Here is a 15,757-nt window from a genome sequence, read left to right as displayed (position 1 = left end):
GAGTTTAGTTAATTGATTCTTGAGTTATTATAACTGAAAGACGACATATGCTGCTGGCACTACTCACCTGAGTGTGGCCTAATTTTTATCAATCATATTAAATAAATTCTGCAGCCAAATTTGGTTAATATAATTATATTATAACTTGAGGTGAAAAGGCTGGAACCTTCAAATAAACTATACAAAAGAGAAAAGTTGCAGCTAGCTCAAGTAACAATCTTTTTCTCCTTGTTCATCTGCAAAGCTAGCTGGGTCGCAAAATGCAGTGAATATCAAAGTTATTACAAGGATTCTGCAGAAAAAGAAAAAAAAAACAAAACAAAACAAAACCAACCAAGGGTTTTATCATCACACTTTATGAATAAAGTGTTAGGCAAATAGGAAGTTGGTGCCTGCTCATGTATTGACTAGACGTTTCATGAAACCATGCAGACAATAGCTATAGGTTTCCCCTATAACTTTCATTTTCAGTGAAAAATAAACTAATGAGTGAATGTGGGTTAAAGATGGAAGGTACATTAATATAAAAAATAATTGTGGTGATGCTGGTATATGGCTACCTTGATGGAAAAGACTAGCCATTTGAATCTAATGTCTACATGGTGGAAAGTAGCATTGATTCAACACTTATTATTGATAAAAAGAAATGAAAAAACTAATACTATACCATTTGGGTGGCAAATTAGCAAACAAATTGTAGTAAGAAGCAGAAAATTTATTTTGCTGGTATGGTAACCCTTCTCTCAACAACAGAATCACAGTAAGTTTTCCTTGAAAGAATGAATTATATTGAAAAATTTCAAGCAAACTAGTATTCTTTTTTCTTTTCTCTGGGATCAATTCTCGGAGAAAATTAATAGTTCTATGTATATATATCTATATATTTACCAGAGAGAAAACAGAAAATTTTTTCCCTATTCATATATAATTGTAGTACATTTGCAAAGCTGGATTGCAAAACATGGGGCAGGAAAAATTCCCTCTATGAAAGACATTATAAGTTATAATTTAACCTTGGACAATTTGAATAAAGTGCAAGCATAATATCGTCTAGGGAGATTGGAAAGAGCTGGTTCTCATGCATGACCTAGAGAGTTAGGAAACATAGAAGGTATATAGCTAGGTAGGGTTTCTTTATGTCTTTAGTATGTGTACATTTTGCAACTGGAAATAATTTAATTAGTGAATGTAGGTTAAAGATAAGTGATTGAAGGGACAACCGTGCTATCTAGTCCAATGTGACTATTCTCCTTGGATAGGTTTGAAAATGATATCCTTTGAGAACATATATATATATATATATGAAAAAATTATGAGAGATACTCTTTTTCATAACTTCAATTCAAAAATATTATTTATTATAATTTTAATTATTTTTAATTAATTTTTGGCATAACTTGACAACAATGCCTTTTAAACAATTTCAGACAAATTAAAATAGTTTCGGTTTTCTCTATCCCGCCATCCAGAAAAAAATTTTAAAATTAAATTTCGATTTCTCTATCTTGCCAAATATTGTCTATCTTGCCATCCAGCTCTTTCTCGCTATCTTAAAGAGCAGAAATGACATCAAAGTATGTGTTTTAGGTTATTGGATTTATTGGTTTATATTCATAAAATCTTAAAGTTAAGGAATTGAAATTGATTAGACATATTTGTAAATTAGAACACTATCTGACTTTAGTAACTTAAACTTAGCTAGGAACAAGTAAATCAATTAGTTATTAGGTATTGCATTATTAGTTTTTAGACATTATGTCATTAGTTTTTAGGTGTTGTGAGACTAATTTTTAAGTATTGCATGATTTAATTGTTGCGTCTTTGATTTTTAGACATTGCGTAATTAAGTTGTAGGCATTACGTGACTGATTTTTAGACAATACCTAAAAACTAGTCACGCAATGCCTCACTAACTAATCAAGCAATGTTATATCAACTAGTCATGCAATACCTAAAAACTAGTCACACAATACTTAAAAATTAATCAAGCAATGTCCAAAAACCAATTACGTAATATTTAAAAATCACCAAAACTATTAAATTTCATTTAACAAAATCAACAATTTCAAATAACACATCATATCCAATTTAACAATATAATCAACGAATATACCTACTTGGCGAAAAATGCTCAAAATGCTCCAACGATTTTTTTTATGCATAAAAAATCACTCCAAAATACTTAAAATACTCAAAGGTTTTTTTCATGTATCAAAAACTACTCTAAAATGCTCAAAATGTTTAAAGATTTTTTTTTTCAAGTAAGGAATACTCCAGAGATAAATGATTTGGGGAGAAAAACACAAAAGAAATGAGTCAATTTGATATGCACACCTTAACATATGGGTCGGTTTCATTAAGGGTAATTTTATCAAAAATTAATTTCTCTGAGTTAAAAATAATTTAAATTATAGAGAAGATTATTTCCAAAAACACCTTATTTATGAGGGATATTTTTGAAAAAAACTTTATATATATACATATACATATATATATATATATATATATATATCACACATTACATATTTGAATATCTTTTGAAAAACAAGGGGAATTCAGTAATACCAAGAGCTTTCCTCCATTTTTATAATATGAAAACAGGGGGAATTATAACTTTTTTATTTGAAAGAGTAATTATTTTGAAGCCTAATTAGTTACTCATGAATGACTTGACACAATGAATAATAAACTCATGAACACTTGCAACATATGTATACCTCAAACATTTTAAAACAAGAAAATAAGAGTGTTAAAAGAAGTGCGTTGTGATTTCAAGGAAGAAAACAATGATTCCAGAGGCTGCTATTCTATATCTGGCCTTTGGGGTGGCTTCCAATTTCCAAGGCCCCTAGAAACTTAAAGATGGCTTTTTTGTTTTTTCATGAACCATGCATGAAGCCAATTTCACATGTGGAACAACCCCTAGAAAAAGACAGAATATATATATATACATATGTGGTGAGATTAGGTATTGGGATTGTGTTTCTTCTTTACATGTTGTATATTTTTTTTTCCCACGTTCTTTAGATCGTGTGGATTCTATCTTCCTTTGTTAATGAATGGTATGGACATGACTGCAACATGTTGCCGTCTTTTCTTTGGGTTTGTGTTTCACAGCAACAAAGCGTGAGCATATTAGGTTGGGACCCCAATGGTATTTTCTGGGTGAATCCAAATCCAAATCTGATACCAAATAATGCCTAAAAAAGCTTATAAACTTTGATGTAAATCTTATGGACAATAACATCTAATGAAGGTACCAAGAACCAAAAGAAGGCATTCATTTCATCTCTGGAATGGAACAAAGGTGGCTAAACGTGGGATTATGTCTGCATGCATCTGTCCCCCTCTCCCCTGACTATTATTTCAAATGGAATAGAGATTTAATTGGAAGCTCATTATTGGAAAGAAAGTGATGGGAATTTTGAATCTATTCTGCTTCTTTTTTTTTTTTTTGGGGGGCAAACCTTTGCAGCTTTGAGCAAATTAATAACAGCATTTTGGGAGGATTGCTTGATTTGTAATCTTCTGGGAGGCCAAAATCCTAAGAAAAGACGTTTAGAATACATCTTGCAGAGAATATATCAGTCTTAATTTTTATTTTATTTTTTGGGTCCAAGAATATATTACTTTCTTTATGTTTCACGTTCCTGTCCCCATTTTGGCTTTAGTTATGTTGTTCTCAAGCTTGAAAATTGAGAAAAATAAATGTAAAGAGAAAATAAGAAAATGAGTTAGTGATCTACATATAATTTACACTATAATTTTTGTGTAGAGGGTTGTTTTAGAAAGGAGAAAAGATATGTTGTAACAAGTAAAGCAAAATGTATTAAAAGGTAATAGAGAGAAAGATTGGAACAGTTATTGAAGCGTTAAGTGTTTTTGTAATGGAGGTAAAGATACGAATTAGAAAACAGGTGATGGAGACTAACATAGAAAGAATTGAATAAAGATAGCACTTGAGAAGCGCTTAGAGAGGGTTTTGAGAGTAATTTGATGAATTTTTCTTTTGATTTGTCAAATTTTCATATTTGTACTAAGTAAAAAGGCTTTTCTAAGAGCAACTAATAGAAAGTGCTTGTAGGAATGATTTTTTGGGAGCATTTGGTAAAAAGTGCTTATTGGATAAATGGAGAGAGCACTTTTAGAGAGAACAAATTCTTTATGGAATATCACGTTCAAAATGGGAAGAGCACGTGAAAAAGAACCACACGTAATTAGGTATAATACGGAAGTTCTTAGTAGCGTGGAACTTAATAACACGTAATAATATATCACGTGTTTTATTGAAAACAAAATAAAAAATTCTGACATAACTACTTTTTTCCCATTATGTAAAACAACATTTATAAGAATAATAACAAAAAAAGAAATCAAAACCAGACATCTACAAATAGAAAGAAGAAGAAATTGTCTTTCAAGGTATTCATTCTCCTCTTTACTATGGATTCAAACCAAAAAAGTCTTGGATTCTCTTCCTTTGCTTTTGTCCTTGTACCGAACACAATGCCAATTTTCTTGGTTGAGTATTTTAGTAGTGACAAAGGCAAACACTCGTACTTCGCAATTATCGCCCACCTGTTCATAATACCAATTTCATCGTGATTTATGAGTGTCTATTAGATTAATTGTGTGTTATGGGTACTATCAGATCTGTGGGATGAAACAGAAAATGGAACATCTGGCGACAATGACGGGGAATTATAATACAAGAATCCAATCACAACGAAACCAAAATACTAAAGGGTTCTAAGATGGTAAGATTCCTTCAAAACTTAACACCAGCAAGTTTCATGAAAGAATGGAAAGGTAGTCATTGATTATTTGGCAATGCATTAGAGTTAACCTAAGAAGATCCATAGTTCAAACAGATGACCACCCTGTGTCTAAATAACCACAAAAAACAGAGAGATACCATCTCAAAACGTTGCCTGAGCAACAGCCACGAGAACCAAGGGCCAATAAAAACCAAACAAGACAAAAGCTTTTTCTAACTTTTGAAGGTGCAACTGTATACTGGACATCATTCCATCATCTTCTCCAATTTTATTCCATTAGGAAGCCTGCAAAAAGTTGCAATTAATGATGATGATCATCATCGCCATGTCCATCAGGAGGTCCTCCAGGGCCAACAACTTCCAGCTGCCAAACATCAAATAGAAATAATTAGGAAATTCCTACAATGCTGGAAATATGCGAGTATTATTGCTGCACAGGTTACCAAAGGCTGCAATGGTAAGAATGCCACTTCATTCATTTCATTTAATTGCATAACAGGGCATTAAACTAAGGGAATGGGATGAACTGTTAACCTTAAAGTCTCCAGGACTAACTTTAGTCATAGCATGTTAGCCTCAAGATCAGACTTTGGTCTTTGGTTAATAGAAATCAATTATCTGTAGTTTCAACTTTTTCATTCAGGTATGATCTACAAACATTACAAAATATCTTATAGCTCAAACATTTGCAACTCAATCTAATAGATGGTTGTTAGTTGTATTCACTGATCAGATTTACAGAGTTGCACATCAAGTAACCAGAACCAAGTTGACCAACATAACATCTGTATACATAAGCCATAAGCTATCTATCGTACAGACCGGTTCAACTATGCTCTTGACTGAAGCCCACAAGGCTTGCTTGAGAATAAACTAATACTAGCATTATTTGTTCCATAATGCCAAATCATTAACAATTATCTCAAATCTTCAAAGTTTTTGGTGAATCCATGTATGAGCTAACAGCAACAACTAAACTGGATACGGATCCAATGAACGCAAAGAAATTGACATTTAGATGTGAGCTCAAATATAGCTACTCAAGGTTAGGACATAAGGAATGAATGCTTCCTAATTCAAGATATCCACTTACCATGAAATACTGTGAGCAAACTGGGCACTCATGTGGCTTGCCTTTCTCCAGCCAAAACCAGACAACATCATGCTCATCCTCTGCATTTTTTAAATAAGCAAATCAAATGAACTCAAGTATTAGTTCAAGCAGACTCAATTTTGTATAAATCTGAGAAAAAGCAAACATTAACAACCACAGTTAGAACTTAGTAGAGCAGCAGCGGAGAAGTGATCAAAAGAACCTACCGCCTTCACCTCCTGGGCATCCAACTATTCTCTTGTCATAGTAGGACTTGATGACAGCAGGAGCTTCCTACAAGCAGATAAAATGACTTCTACCATCAAAAGTCATATCATGACATCAATCTTATAATTTCATAAAGGTCAATAATTCCAGTTTCCAGCTAAAAAAGGGTGTTATCACCATAACATAGAGGCCCAAACTCAAAATGATAAATTTCCAAACATGATTTCAAATGAGACAATTTAAAATAAACTGCAAAATATCCACGATAATTCTCAAACATCATGCATGTAATAATATTACCTAGCACAAAAAGATTATTAGGCCCTACAAAATGGCTAGACTTCTTACATATACAATGACTCCAGTTATTACAGACAGCTCAAAAGTGGGATCACTCATAGTGGACCAGCCTTTCAAAAAGGGGTTGGTGGTAAATGGATAAAACGTGCAGTACATATATATAGTAGAATAACATTGAGGTACAAAAATTTAACACATCCAGAACAAAAAAAAAAAAATTGAGCGTAGAAACAATTTTTCTTTCTCTCTTTTGCATGATATCTTTAATATTCTAGCGTCCCAAAAGTCGCAGAACTATTATCCAGGAAGCAGAGTGAACCATACCATAATAATGTTGCTGAAAAATAAAATATTAACAGTCCAGGCTTCACATATGGATTATTACCCCTCCATGGAGATCAATGTTCACAGTTCAACATCTCCCTCCCCTTAGGCCTAGTCTACCAGTGACCAGGGCCACCAGTGAGAAGACATGCTGAAGAAAAAAAGACCCGTTGCCTGAGGAAAACTAAACCTACGGACTAAACTAAGTGATATCAAAAGTTGCTTCCAAATATTCATTGCTCAAATCTAAAAATGAATCAAATGCCAAAAGACAGCACACATGCTAACATAAACTGGAAGTCTGGAACGAATCACTAGGCAATTCCAACTAGTTAACAACATCGAAAAGAGATGTGTCAACAGTACCAAACAATGAACCTAGCGCGTTTTCAAGCACAACATCTTTTGATACACTTTTACTTACATTATGAAACATCAGATCAACAAAATAACGATAAGAAGTGGTCACAGGATACATCAACATCAGGTAAACCATTTAAATAAAAATGCATACACACCCAAGTACTTTAAGCCATACAGATACAAACAGAATAAAAGAATGAATGCAAGTAAAACATAGTAGTAATTTATAGCAATGCTATCAAAAAAAAAATTGAAGAGGAGATAATTGTTAGTATTTCAAACAACCATCTTCCGTTATAAGATGACGTGCACATGGTCCTAATACTAACCTTTGTGCCAAAAGGACCTTCAGGATAGTTTACATCTTCAAGGATTTTCTTTCCCTAAACAAAATAACGCAAAAAAGAAAAAACAGAATGAGAAATCACCTACCTGAAAACTGAGAGAGCAGTAAATTGAATTTAGCCGTAAAGCAAATAACAATATATTTGACAATTTGAATCTTTAACAGTAGAAGAGTAACGTCACAAGAAAGCTGTCACATTTTAAAACCAAACAGAGAGAGCGGAAGAGGAAAAATCACCTCAACCTCAACAGCAAGCTCCTCGCGCTCGTGACCAGTAGCGATAGGCATTATATCCTCAACCCTCTTCTTCACAGCAGTATCCGCTACACAATCCAAGCCAATTGAAAACAAAAACAAGAAATCAATATTGGATACGCCAACAACAACATCATTTTCCATAAAAACCAAATCTACTTAATCTCTTCATCTAATTTCGAAGCACATCAATTAATGATCAAGAATATTCTCATAATTAATTGAATATTTAAAAAGGCTATCTGACGGGTGTAAAGCTTGAAATCAAAATGAATCGATGACGAGGATCTACGGAAATCAGATTGACCTGATTCGACGGAGAAGTTGCGAATGAGGAGAGCAGCGGAAGGGGATGGAGAAATGTGAGATTTGAATGGAAGCGGCGCCGTTTTAGGAGCGGATCGGCATGGAGCTGCTGCTAGGGTTTTGAGCTGTGAAGTCACTAACCTTCTCCACATGTTCGTGAATCCAAGATTTTAGAGTTTGAGTGGCTTTGCTGATCTCAGGTCACGCCCCGCCTTCGTTTGAGAAATACCAGAACGAAAGAAAGGAAGAAAACCGATTGGAGTTTGTTTCCACTCTCTGCCCCCTTTGTCTTTCAGAGCAAACAAATGGGGAAAATGGGAAATGAGGTTTCAAAGAGTGGGTGAGGAGGCTGCCGATGCTGGGGTTCGCTGTTTGTTTCGTTGGGTCGTTTTGGCACATGCCAATTCCGTTTCACGTGCGAACCTTGTGGAAAATTTTTGGGTTTTTAATTTTTATTTTTATTTTTATTTTTATTGAATGATTGTTGCAATGTCAGCGGAAAAGGTTGCCCTTTCCAGGGATCCGTTTTTATGGAAGAACGATCCGAACTAAGATCGTACACCTTTGATATAATATTTGAAAATTTTTTTAAATTATTTAAAAATATTAAATAAATCTATATTATTTTATTATATTTCATACTACTTTATTTTAAATTAATTTTTTTATAATTAAGATTTGATTATTTGTCAAATATCCTCTATTACAACATGTCAAGATCATATAGAATAAAGTTAAAAAGTAAAATTTTTATTAATAATAATTAATTAATCATTATTTATAAATAATAAAAAAATATTTTTTTAAATAATTCAAGAATTGGTTTAAGTATCATTTAATTTCCTGTTTGTTAAATCCTTGACGAGGAAATAGCTTGCTTGCAGACTGGTTTGCTCTTACTTGGACTAGGTTTGCTATTCAAAACTTGGGGAATTGAGAGATTCAAATCTAAAGAAATACTATATTTCCAGTTAATAGATTAGGGTTGTCGTTGCTGTTGTAGATATATTTATATATATATATATATATATATATATATATATAATACATACTCTGCATAAACAAAATTCTTAGTTGTCGTAACAAACTCTATAACCTGATATGGGGACTTGTTATGCAACCTGTCCTGTCCTGTCCTTAGTAGTGCCAGGGTCCATCATGACTAAAACAGAATGTCTTCTCTAACTCAGCTGATCAGCTTTTGTCTTTGCCTTCTACCTCTGGCTTCCTGCCCTCCATCTTCATCCAATCTCCTTCTCAAGCTTTTTAAATCGTCTTCACTCACCACACCATTCAATTTCTTGTTGAGGGCATAAGCTTCCCCCATTTTCCTTCTGCATTCTTTGCTTGCCGAATCATGAGATACCACTGGAATGAATTGCAAGGAAATAAGCAAAAGAGTGTATCTGAATAAACCTTCTTATATAAAACAGCAAACCTCAAGAAAATACCATATTGGCCTGTATCTGGCGTTTACAATGTACTAAACAATCCAAGTTGCTATTGAAGGCATTAGGAATCGGATGAAATTGATTTAGTTAATATGATCTGCCACTACAGCTGATAACATATTAAGCCTGCTCAAGAAAAGTCAAATAAATAATGCCCCTGTATCTGACAAGTATGCAAAACTAATGGCCCCATTTGTCAATTCAACTCTTGACATAGGAAACAGCCCACGTTATCATTCTTATGATTAGACTTCTAACTTATCCCTCACTTCTCCAGTCTGTCAATTACTCTTCCTTTTTTTTTTTTTTTTGCCAATTCTCTAGTACTCTTATATTCCACATAGCCATGTTCCTTCTCTTTAGGTACAGCTTCTTGATTCTTGACCCTTGGTATCTCTCTCTTATTTGGTGTTTGTTAGAGTGCATCACTCAGCAGCTATGCATATGGACTTTGAAAGCATTACCAGTGTATATAAATCAAACCATGGTATCAAACATGTATGAAACTAGTTCATGTGAACCACAGTTTGTTGCTGAGAGTAAAATAAATAGAACAACCAAGTAATTAAAACCACAATGAGATTACAGACCTGGTTTTGGATAATCTCTTCCAATTATGCACTTTGCTTTGTTTTGAACACTTAGAGGAGCTGTCCAAGGCTCATATATATACTCCTTTGGCATGTCTGATAACCACTCACAATGTTCATATATTAGATATAACACGTGAAAGCTTGCTCAAAGATGATGATGAGGGTAGAATTGAACAATACCTTTCAGTATGGGGAGAAAAAGCCTAATATAATTACCATTGGGATCGTATTTCTTTCCAAATGATGTAGGGGAATATATGCGGTTATACTGTTCCATACAACAATCATTGAATGTAGAACGCTTCGGTTAGATTAATTGAAGAGAAAAATTTAGCAGCAATTCTGGAGGGCAAAACCTGACTCTAAGAACCAACATCCTAGGCATCCCTTCAGATGACTAACAAATCAAAGATGGAGGCCATATAATAGACAACTACTACTTCAAAACATTTAATAAAAAACGGATCATGTTATTATGAACCACCTGCCTTTGACAAGTAACATTATTCAGTGAACACATTTAGCACTAACCATAGATCATTAATCAATAGATAATCTAAAAGTCATGTAATTACAATAATATTTTTATGGCATCAATTTCCATCAACATACTCTGCTAGAACTAATCCATTAGTCTAGTTATGGTGCCAGTCACTCCCCATTACAAGACATGAAAACGATAAAATATATAAATGCATTATACCTGGTAAAAGAATGATGAACATGATAGCCATAGCCAATTCCCGTTATTTATTGCCCAATCTGAATCAATCAGAAGTCTCTCAAAGACATCACGCCCTTTTTCCCAATGGAGAAACTAGCAAAAAATCTGATTCATGTCAAGAGAAAAGGATAGAAAGAAGAACTGTGCAGAAGTATTGAAGTAATATACCAGATCTCCACGAGTTAGAAAACATGCAACACAATGCCGTGCAAGATGGTGCATCCAACCCCACTTCCGTAGCTAAACCAGCACATATTTATAAAATTAAAATCCACATTCTAAGTATGGCACCAAAATGTGCAAAAAATTATATAAATGCTGCAAGTTGTGCCACAGAAACCTGGACCATGATAGCATCAATCCAAGGGTACCCTGTTCTACCTTCCCTCCAAGCAGCTAGGAGTTCATCATCATCATTCCATGGAATCTGAATCACCAAATAGCATCTCAGCAAGGCTTAAAGTACAGACCTAAAACATGACAGTTACAAACTCATGAAATAAATGAACATCTTTTAACGTGGAAATGAATTGCTAGAAGTTTCAATTTTGCTGTCATGGAATAGTATAGACTACATGGGAACAAATTAAATAATTTCAACATAGCCACATCTAAATATAATCCAAGAGGTGAAAGAGTGAGAATAAGTGAATAACACCGGATCTAAGCAAGAGGAACTGATCATAGGAACAACAAGATAGAATCACAACCATTCCCCCTTTTTTTCCTTTACTCTTTTGATAAGCAAAACCATTCAGATGTTCAGCAATTTCATCACCCTCAACATGATAGTTTTATTTTTCTCATGAAACAGCCAAAGTCTTTCAGGAAAAAATAACCAGTTTGTTTGGAACTATAATGCAATTTATAGTGAAACTGGGCTTGAATGCATGGAGATAAGAGTTGCAAGCTTATATGAAACCCCATTGCAAATAACCATTATCCACAACATAGATATCATCTGGTTTTCATTTATTTTGTTTCCTTACCTTTTCCCTTTTTTTATCTTTTTCCTAAGAGGAATAAGGGAGAAAGAAACAAACAGAAGCAGACCTGTGAAAAGAGGTTTAGTGCAGTGCATTAGACACACTTACCTGCTTGCATATTCTGTTACCATTCATTTTATCAAAATTAGGGGTTCCAAAGGCCACAGTGTAGAAAAATTCTCGCCATAGCAACTGCAAAGATTGAAACTAGCTGTTAACTTTTTGAAAGGAAAATGAAGGGTGACCAAACAACAAATAATCTCACCACAGCCCCATTGAGTGATAAATAAGAGGTAAGTAACCTGTCCAACAAGGGAAACTGGTGGTGATGTATGCCTTTTGACATTCTTATAGACATCTTTAAGGCACTGGTAAAAGTACCTGGAAGAAAGACAACCAAACTGCCAAAAGCATCAGAAATATAGAAAGATCATAGAGAGAGAGGAGCCAGTATCACTGTTAATTTACTACCCTCTTCTTGCAAAGTGATGCAGGGATGAGTTCTGTTTAAAAATTTCTCTCTACATATTACAATTTACAATCAAAGGAAAGTGCTTAGCAATATCATTCAATGTTTTTTTGACTTACTTTCAAGTAAGGTGATAGAACAGTCGTTGCAGGCTTTATATATGCAGAAGGGTCACCCTTAGGTTTCTCAAAGTTGGCCACCCATTCCTACAGTACAAAGAAAGTAGTCATATCAATAAAGTGCAACAAACAACTCATTTAAAGAAGATGAACAGAACTAGAATTCTGAATCCAATGAGAAGAGTGAAGGGACTTTTACATGAAATCAGTTTCACTAAATGACAAACCGGATGGACCTTCATGTTTTAGCAGCAATTTATAATCATCCTCGCAAAGCCGAGAAGGAAATATATAGAATAACAAGTCAAAATGATGACCACAGGGACCTTCATGTTTCCTTAACAGGCACTTATAAATCATCCTCTCAAAAGCCATCAAAAAAACATGAGGTGAAGTTATCACAATTACCAAGAGAACAGACAACTTTTCCTCCTGAGCTTGATATACGTCATCACAAACATATATGCAAGACATTTCACAAGCCTCGTATTCACCCAAACCACATTAAGCTCAGGGTTTATCTAACCTACCAAATGGCACATTTTCTGGCCATACAAGTTCATTACAGTTACATTAGTCAACAAAAATGAATTCAAATTTTATTACAAGTTACTCACTTGCAAACAGGAGCCCTGAATTAACAACAAGTAAAATAAAAGAAATTGACCAAAAGCATTTGAAGATTGCCCCAAAACCACAGTGTAATTCTTACTAATGACACTGTAATCTATCATATATCTACCTAATGTAGTAAAAATGGTAGCTTTCTTTTCAAAAAAAAAAAACAATGGTAGATTTAGCAATCAAAAATTAAATTATAAAACTTTATTACTTCCCTCTTCCAACAAAAAGGTGCCTTTTTTAAAACTTAAACTCCATATTAGATATTTAAGTATTGCTATTACCAACTCAATGCTGGCAGATAAGATGTTTACATCATACCTTGTCACTTAATGATTCCCTCAACCTCCTTAATGCTTCTGATTCACCACCTCTAAAGGGAGTCAATTCCTCCTGCACATAATATAATTTTTTCACAAAGAACTCTTTAAAATTAAAGGCACTTTCTGTAGCATCAATGGCTCCGTACCTGACCATTTTGCACATAACCAAGTTCCTTTAGTGTTGGAACTTGTGAAATCTCAAAGCTTGCAACATCCCCAACGGGAGGAACCGAAGAAAGCTCAACCAAAAGTGGGGATGATGCCCATGAGGGTTCCCCAGCAAGCGTCAAAAAGGATTGATAACTCAGTGGTGGCCTTCCCCCATTCTTTTGTAGAAATTAGTTGCATTGAGGTAAAGTAGCAATCGATGAGTAATATATAGCCAGCAAATAGCAATCAATTATACATTTGAGTTTAAACCTAAACTCCATGATACCAATATCCTCGCTTACCTTCTCTATGATATCAGCAGGATTGAAGAGTGTATGACTCACCGGGGAAAAAACCTCGATTCCAGCTAAAGAAGCATAATTCTGTTGAAACAAACTCAATATTTAAGTCACATACAAAAACATAAGCACATAAAGCTAAATTCCTTCTAGTAAAATACTTTAAGCAATACTATTTTAAGCTAAAGACAAGTTGAACTTAGTCAATTAAGATACAATTTTGACTTCATATTTCTTTTTGGGTACGTGTAAAAAGTTCATTGCACTTCAGTTATAAATGGAGCTGTCTCCCATCACACATAAAACCCAACCCTCTCACCGAAATCTGAACTTAAGGCCTCCGACTTGACATCCCAACTTGTAAATATTGCAGTATACTTTGGAACGCAATTTTAAGTTCATATTCCACCAAAATTTGAGAACGAAGCCACGGTCATTTTCTAAGAAAATGAATACAAGGAAAAAAAAAAAAGGAGTATACGGTCCTACCTTAATTTTGTTATCCAAAGCTTGATAATATGGATCAGTGTCATACTCAAAGCAAAGCTTTTTCACATCCCACTGTCACAAACTCATAAAAGAAGCCAACATTTAAAAAAAAAAAAGACTTGTAATGGTTTTAACATAGCCATAAACAAAGTATTACAAAGAGAAAATCACCTCTTTTAAGCAGCGAATCAAAACCTCACTAGGCTCACCCTTCAACACCAACAACCTCGACCCCAGTTTCTTCAAACTTAAGTCAAGGTCCTCAAGGCTCTCCAGCAAGAACCGGATCCGACTTATGCCCGCACGGGTCGACCCGGGAGAGAAAGCGTTTGGGTCCGGTTCCATGTAGTGAGGATCGATTACGAACAAAGGGTACATAAAGGCGGAGGCTCTTGAAGCATACTCGAGAGCCGGGTTGTCGTGGATCCGGAGCCCCTTTCGAAACCATATTAACGAAGCCGACCCAGATGGCATGTTTGAATTCAGAAGAGAGAGCGAAGGTTTCATGACAACAAAGGGATTCCAAAGTGTTTTTTGGACCGTTGGCGTGGTTGGGACTTGGCCGGTTCAATGGGAGGGTGATAAAAAGTAGAGATGTTGGCTAACGTGCACCACAGGGTATAGGATAAGGATGGTTGTGAGGTTAGAAGGGTACGTTAGAGAGAGCTCGGGGTGGAGCTTTGTCGCGGTTAATGCGACGCCACGTCGAGGGTTCTACCTATTGGTTTTTTGTGGTTTGAAAAGTTTCACTTTTTTTTTACTTTTAAAATTGGCATTTATTAACTAAAATTTAATAAACACCCTAAACATTAGATCTGTCAATATGAACCGGTCTGATTTAACCCGACCCTAACTCTTATGAGTTGAAAAAATATGAACGAGATCGGACCAGCCCATATTTTATATGGGCTACAAAATGTTTAACCCAACCCACCCCTTGCTAGCCCATGGGTCGGGCTGGGCTAATTTATTTTTTTCAAAAAAAATTATTTCTACTACTCATCAATACAAGTATACAACTATATTATGATTTAGCTCATAAATTAAATAATATAAACATATTACAAATAAATAAATTACACCAAAAATAAATAAGTAAATATATTATATCAAATATAAATAAAATTTCTAATTTTTAATATTTAACACAATTACACAAACTACAATCTCATCAATATAACTACATAAATACATAATCAAATATTCATAAACTTCAAGACTAAGTAATGTTTTTCTCAATCTTCATCATCAATCAAAACATTTGAGTCTTCTTTGGACAACAATGACGTCTCCAAGTCCTCGTCATTATCATCTAATATTCATGTCATAAAGAAATAGATATAATGAGTTTGAATTTTAACTAAAATTATTAATTTAACAAGAAAAGATTAAAGACATTGAGATATATAAAATAAACAATACCATTGGCAGCTAAAGAAAAGCCATGCAACCAATTTTTCGTACAAACAAGCATTTGAACATTTTCATGGCGGAAGGAACTTCTAAACTTGGTGAGAATATGACCACCGATACTAAAAGC

The 15,757-nt window shown here is 34.2% G+C and overlaps 2 protein-coding genes across 2 annotated transcripts; both read right to left on the bottom strand.

The window, feature by feature from the left end:
• Window positions 1-4,789: 4,789 nt before the first annotated feature.
• Window positions 4,790-8,355, bottom strand: LOC110427383 (Rubredoxin-like superfamily protein). Its single transcript, XM_021442879.2, has 6 exons — window positions 7,995-8,355; window positions 7,670-7,755; window positions 7,416-7,469; window positions 6,099-6,165; window positions 5,872-5,951; window positions 4,790-5,142 (listed from the first exon to the last, which is right to left on the bottom strand). The coding sequence occupies exons 1-6, from the start codon at window positions 8,143-8,145 to the stop codon at window positions 5,080-5,082; spliced, it is 501 nt and encodes a 166-aa protein (XP_021298554.1). The 5' UTR covers window positions 8,146-8,355; the 3' UTR covers window positions 4,790-5,079.
• Window positions 8,356-8,932: 577 nt separating this feature from the next.
• Window positions 8,933-14,852, bottom strand: UVR3 (DNA photolyase family protein). Its single transcript, XM_021442878.2, has 14 exons — window positions 14,389-14,852; window positions 14,218-14,289; window positions 13,732-13,812; window positions 13,426-13,605; window positions 13,278-13,349; window positions 12,336-12,422; window positions 12,050-12,148; window positions 11,856-11,939; window positions 11,102-11,188; window positions 10,930-11,001; window positions 10,741-10,854; window positions 10,218-10,305; window positions 10,035-10,130; window positions 8,933-9,361 (listed from the first exon to the last, which is right to left on the bottom strand). The coding sequence occupies exons 1-14, from the start codon at window positions 14,722-14,724 to the stop codon at window positions 9,180-9,182; spliced, it is 1,650 nt and encodes a 549-aa protein (XP_021298553.1). The 5' UTR covers window positions 14,725-14,852; the 3' UTR covers window positions 8,933-9,179.
• Window positions 14,853-15,757: the final 905 nt, after the last annotated feature.

The sequence above is a fragment of the Theobroma umbraticum genome, unplaced genomic scaffold (genome assembly GCF_002168275.2).
Source record: "Theobroma umbraticum cultivar Fairchild unplaced genomic scaffold, ASM216827v3 scaffold_34.0, whole genome shotgun sequence".
Lineage (NCBI taxonomy): Eukaryota > Viridiplantae > Streptophyta > Magnoliopsida > Malvales > Malvaceae > Theobroma > Theobroma umbraticum.
The sequence above is the reverse complement of the archived record's forward strand: the minus strand, read 5'-3'. Positions and strand labels throughout refer to the sequence as shown.

Excerpts from the sequence above, each read along its gene's own strand:
- LOC110427383 (XM_021442879.2), bottom strand. The coding sequence starts at position 8,145 with ATGTGGAGAAGGTTAGTGACTTCACAGCTCAAAACCCTAGCAGCAGCT. Across the intron at positions 7,470-7,669 it reads AGCTTGCTGTTGAGGTTGAG|GGAAAGAAAATCCTTGAAGA; the intron begins GTGATTTTTCCT and ends TATTTTGTTTAG. Across the intron at positions 5,952-6,098 it reads ATGCCCAGGAGGTGAAGGCG|AGGATGAGCATGATGTTGTC; the intron begins GTAGGTTCTTTT and ends TAAAAAATGCAG.
- UVR3 (XM_021442878.2), bottom strand. The coding sequence starts at position 14,724 with ATGAAACCTTCGCTCTCTCTTCTGAATTCAAACATGCCATCTGGGTCG. Across the intron at positions 11,940-12,049 it reads CAGTTTCCCTTGTTGGACAG|TTGCTATGGCGAGAATTTTT; the intron begins GTTACTTACCTC and ends CAATCTTTGCAG. Across the intron at positions 10,855-10,929 it reads TTCTAACTCGTGGAGATCTG|TTTCTCCATTGGGAAAAAGG; the intron begins GTATATTACTTC and ends ATTTTTTGCTAG.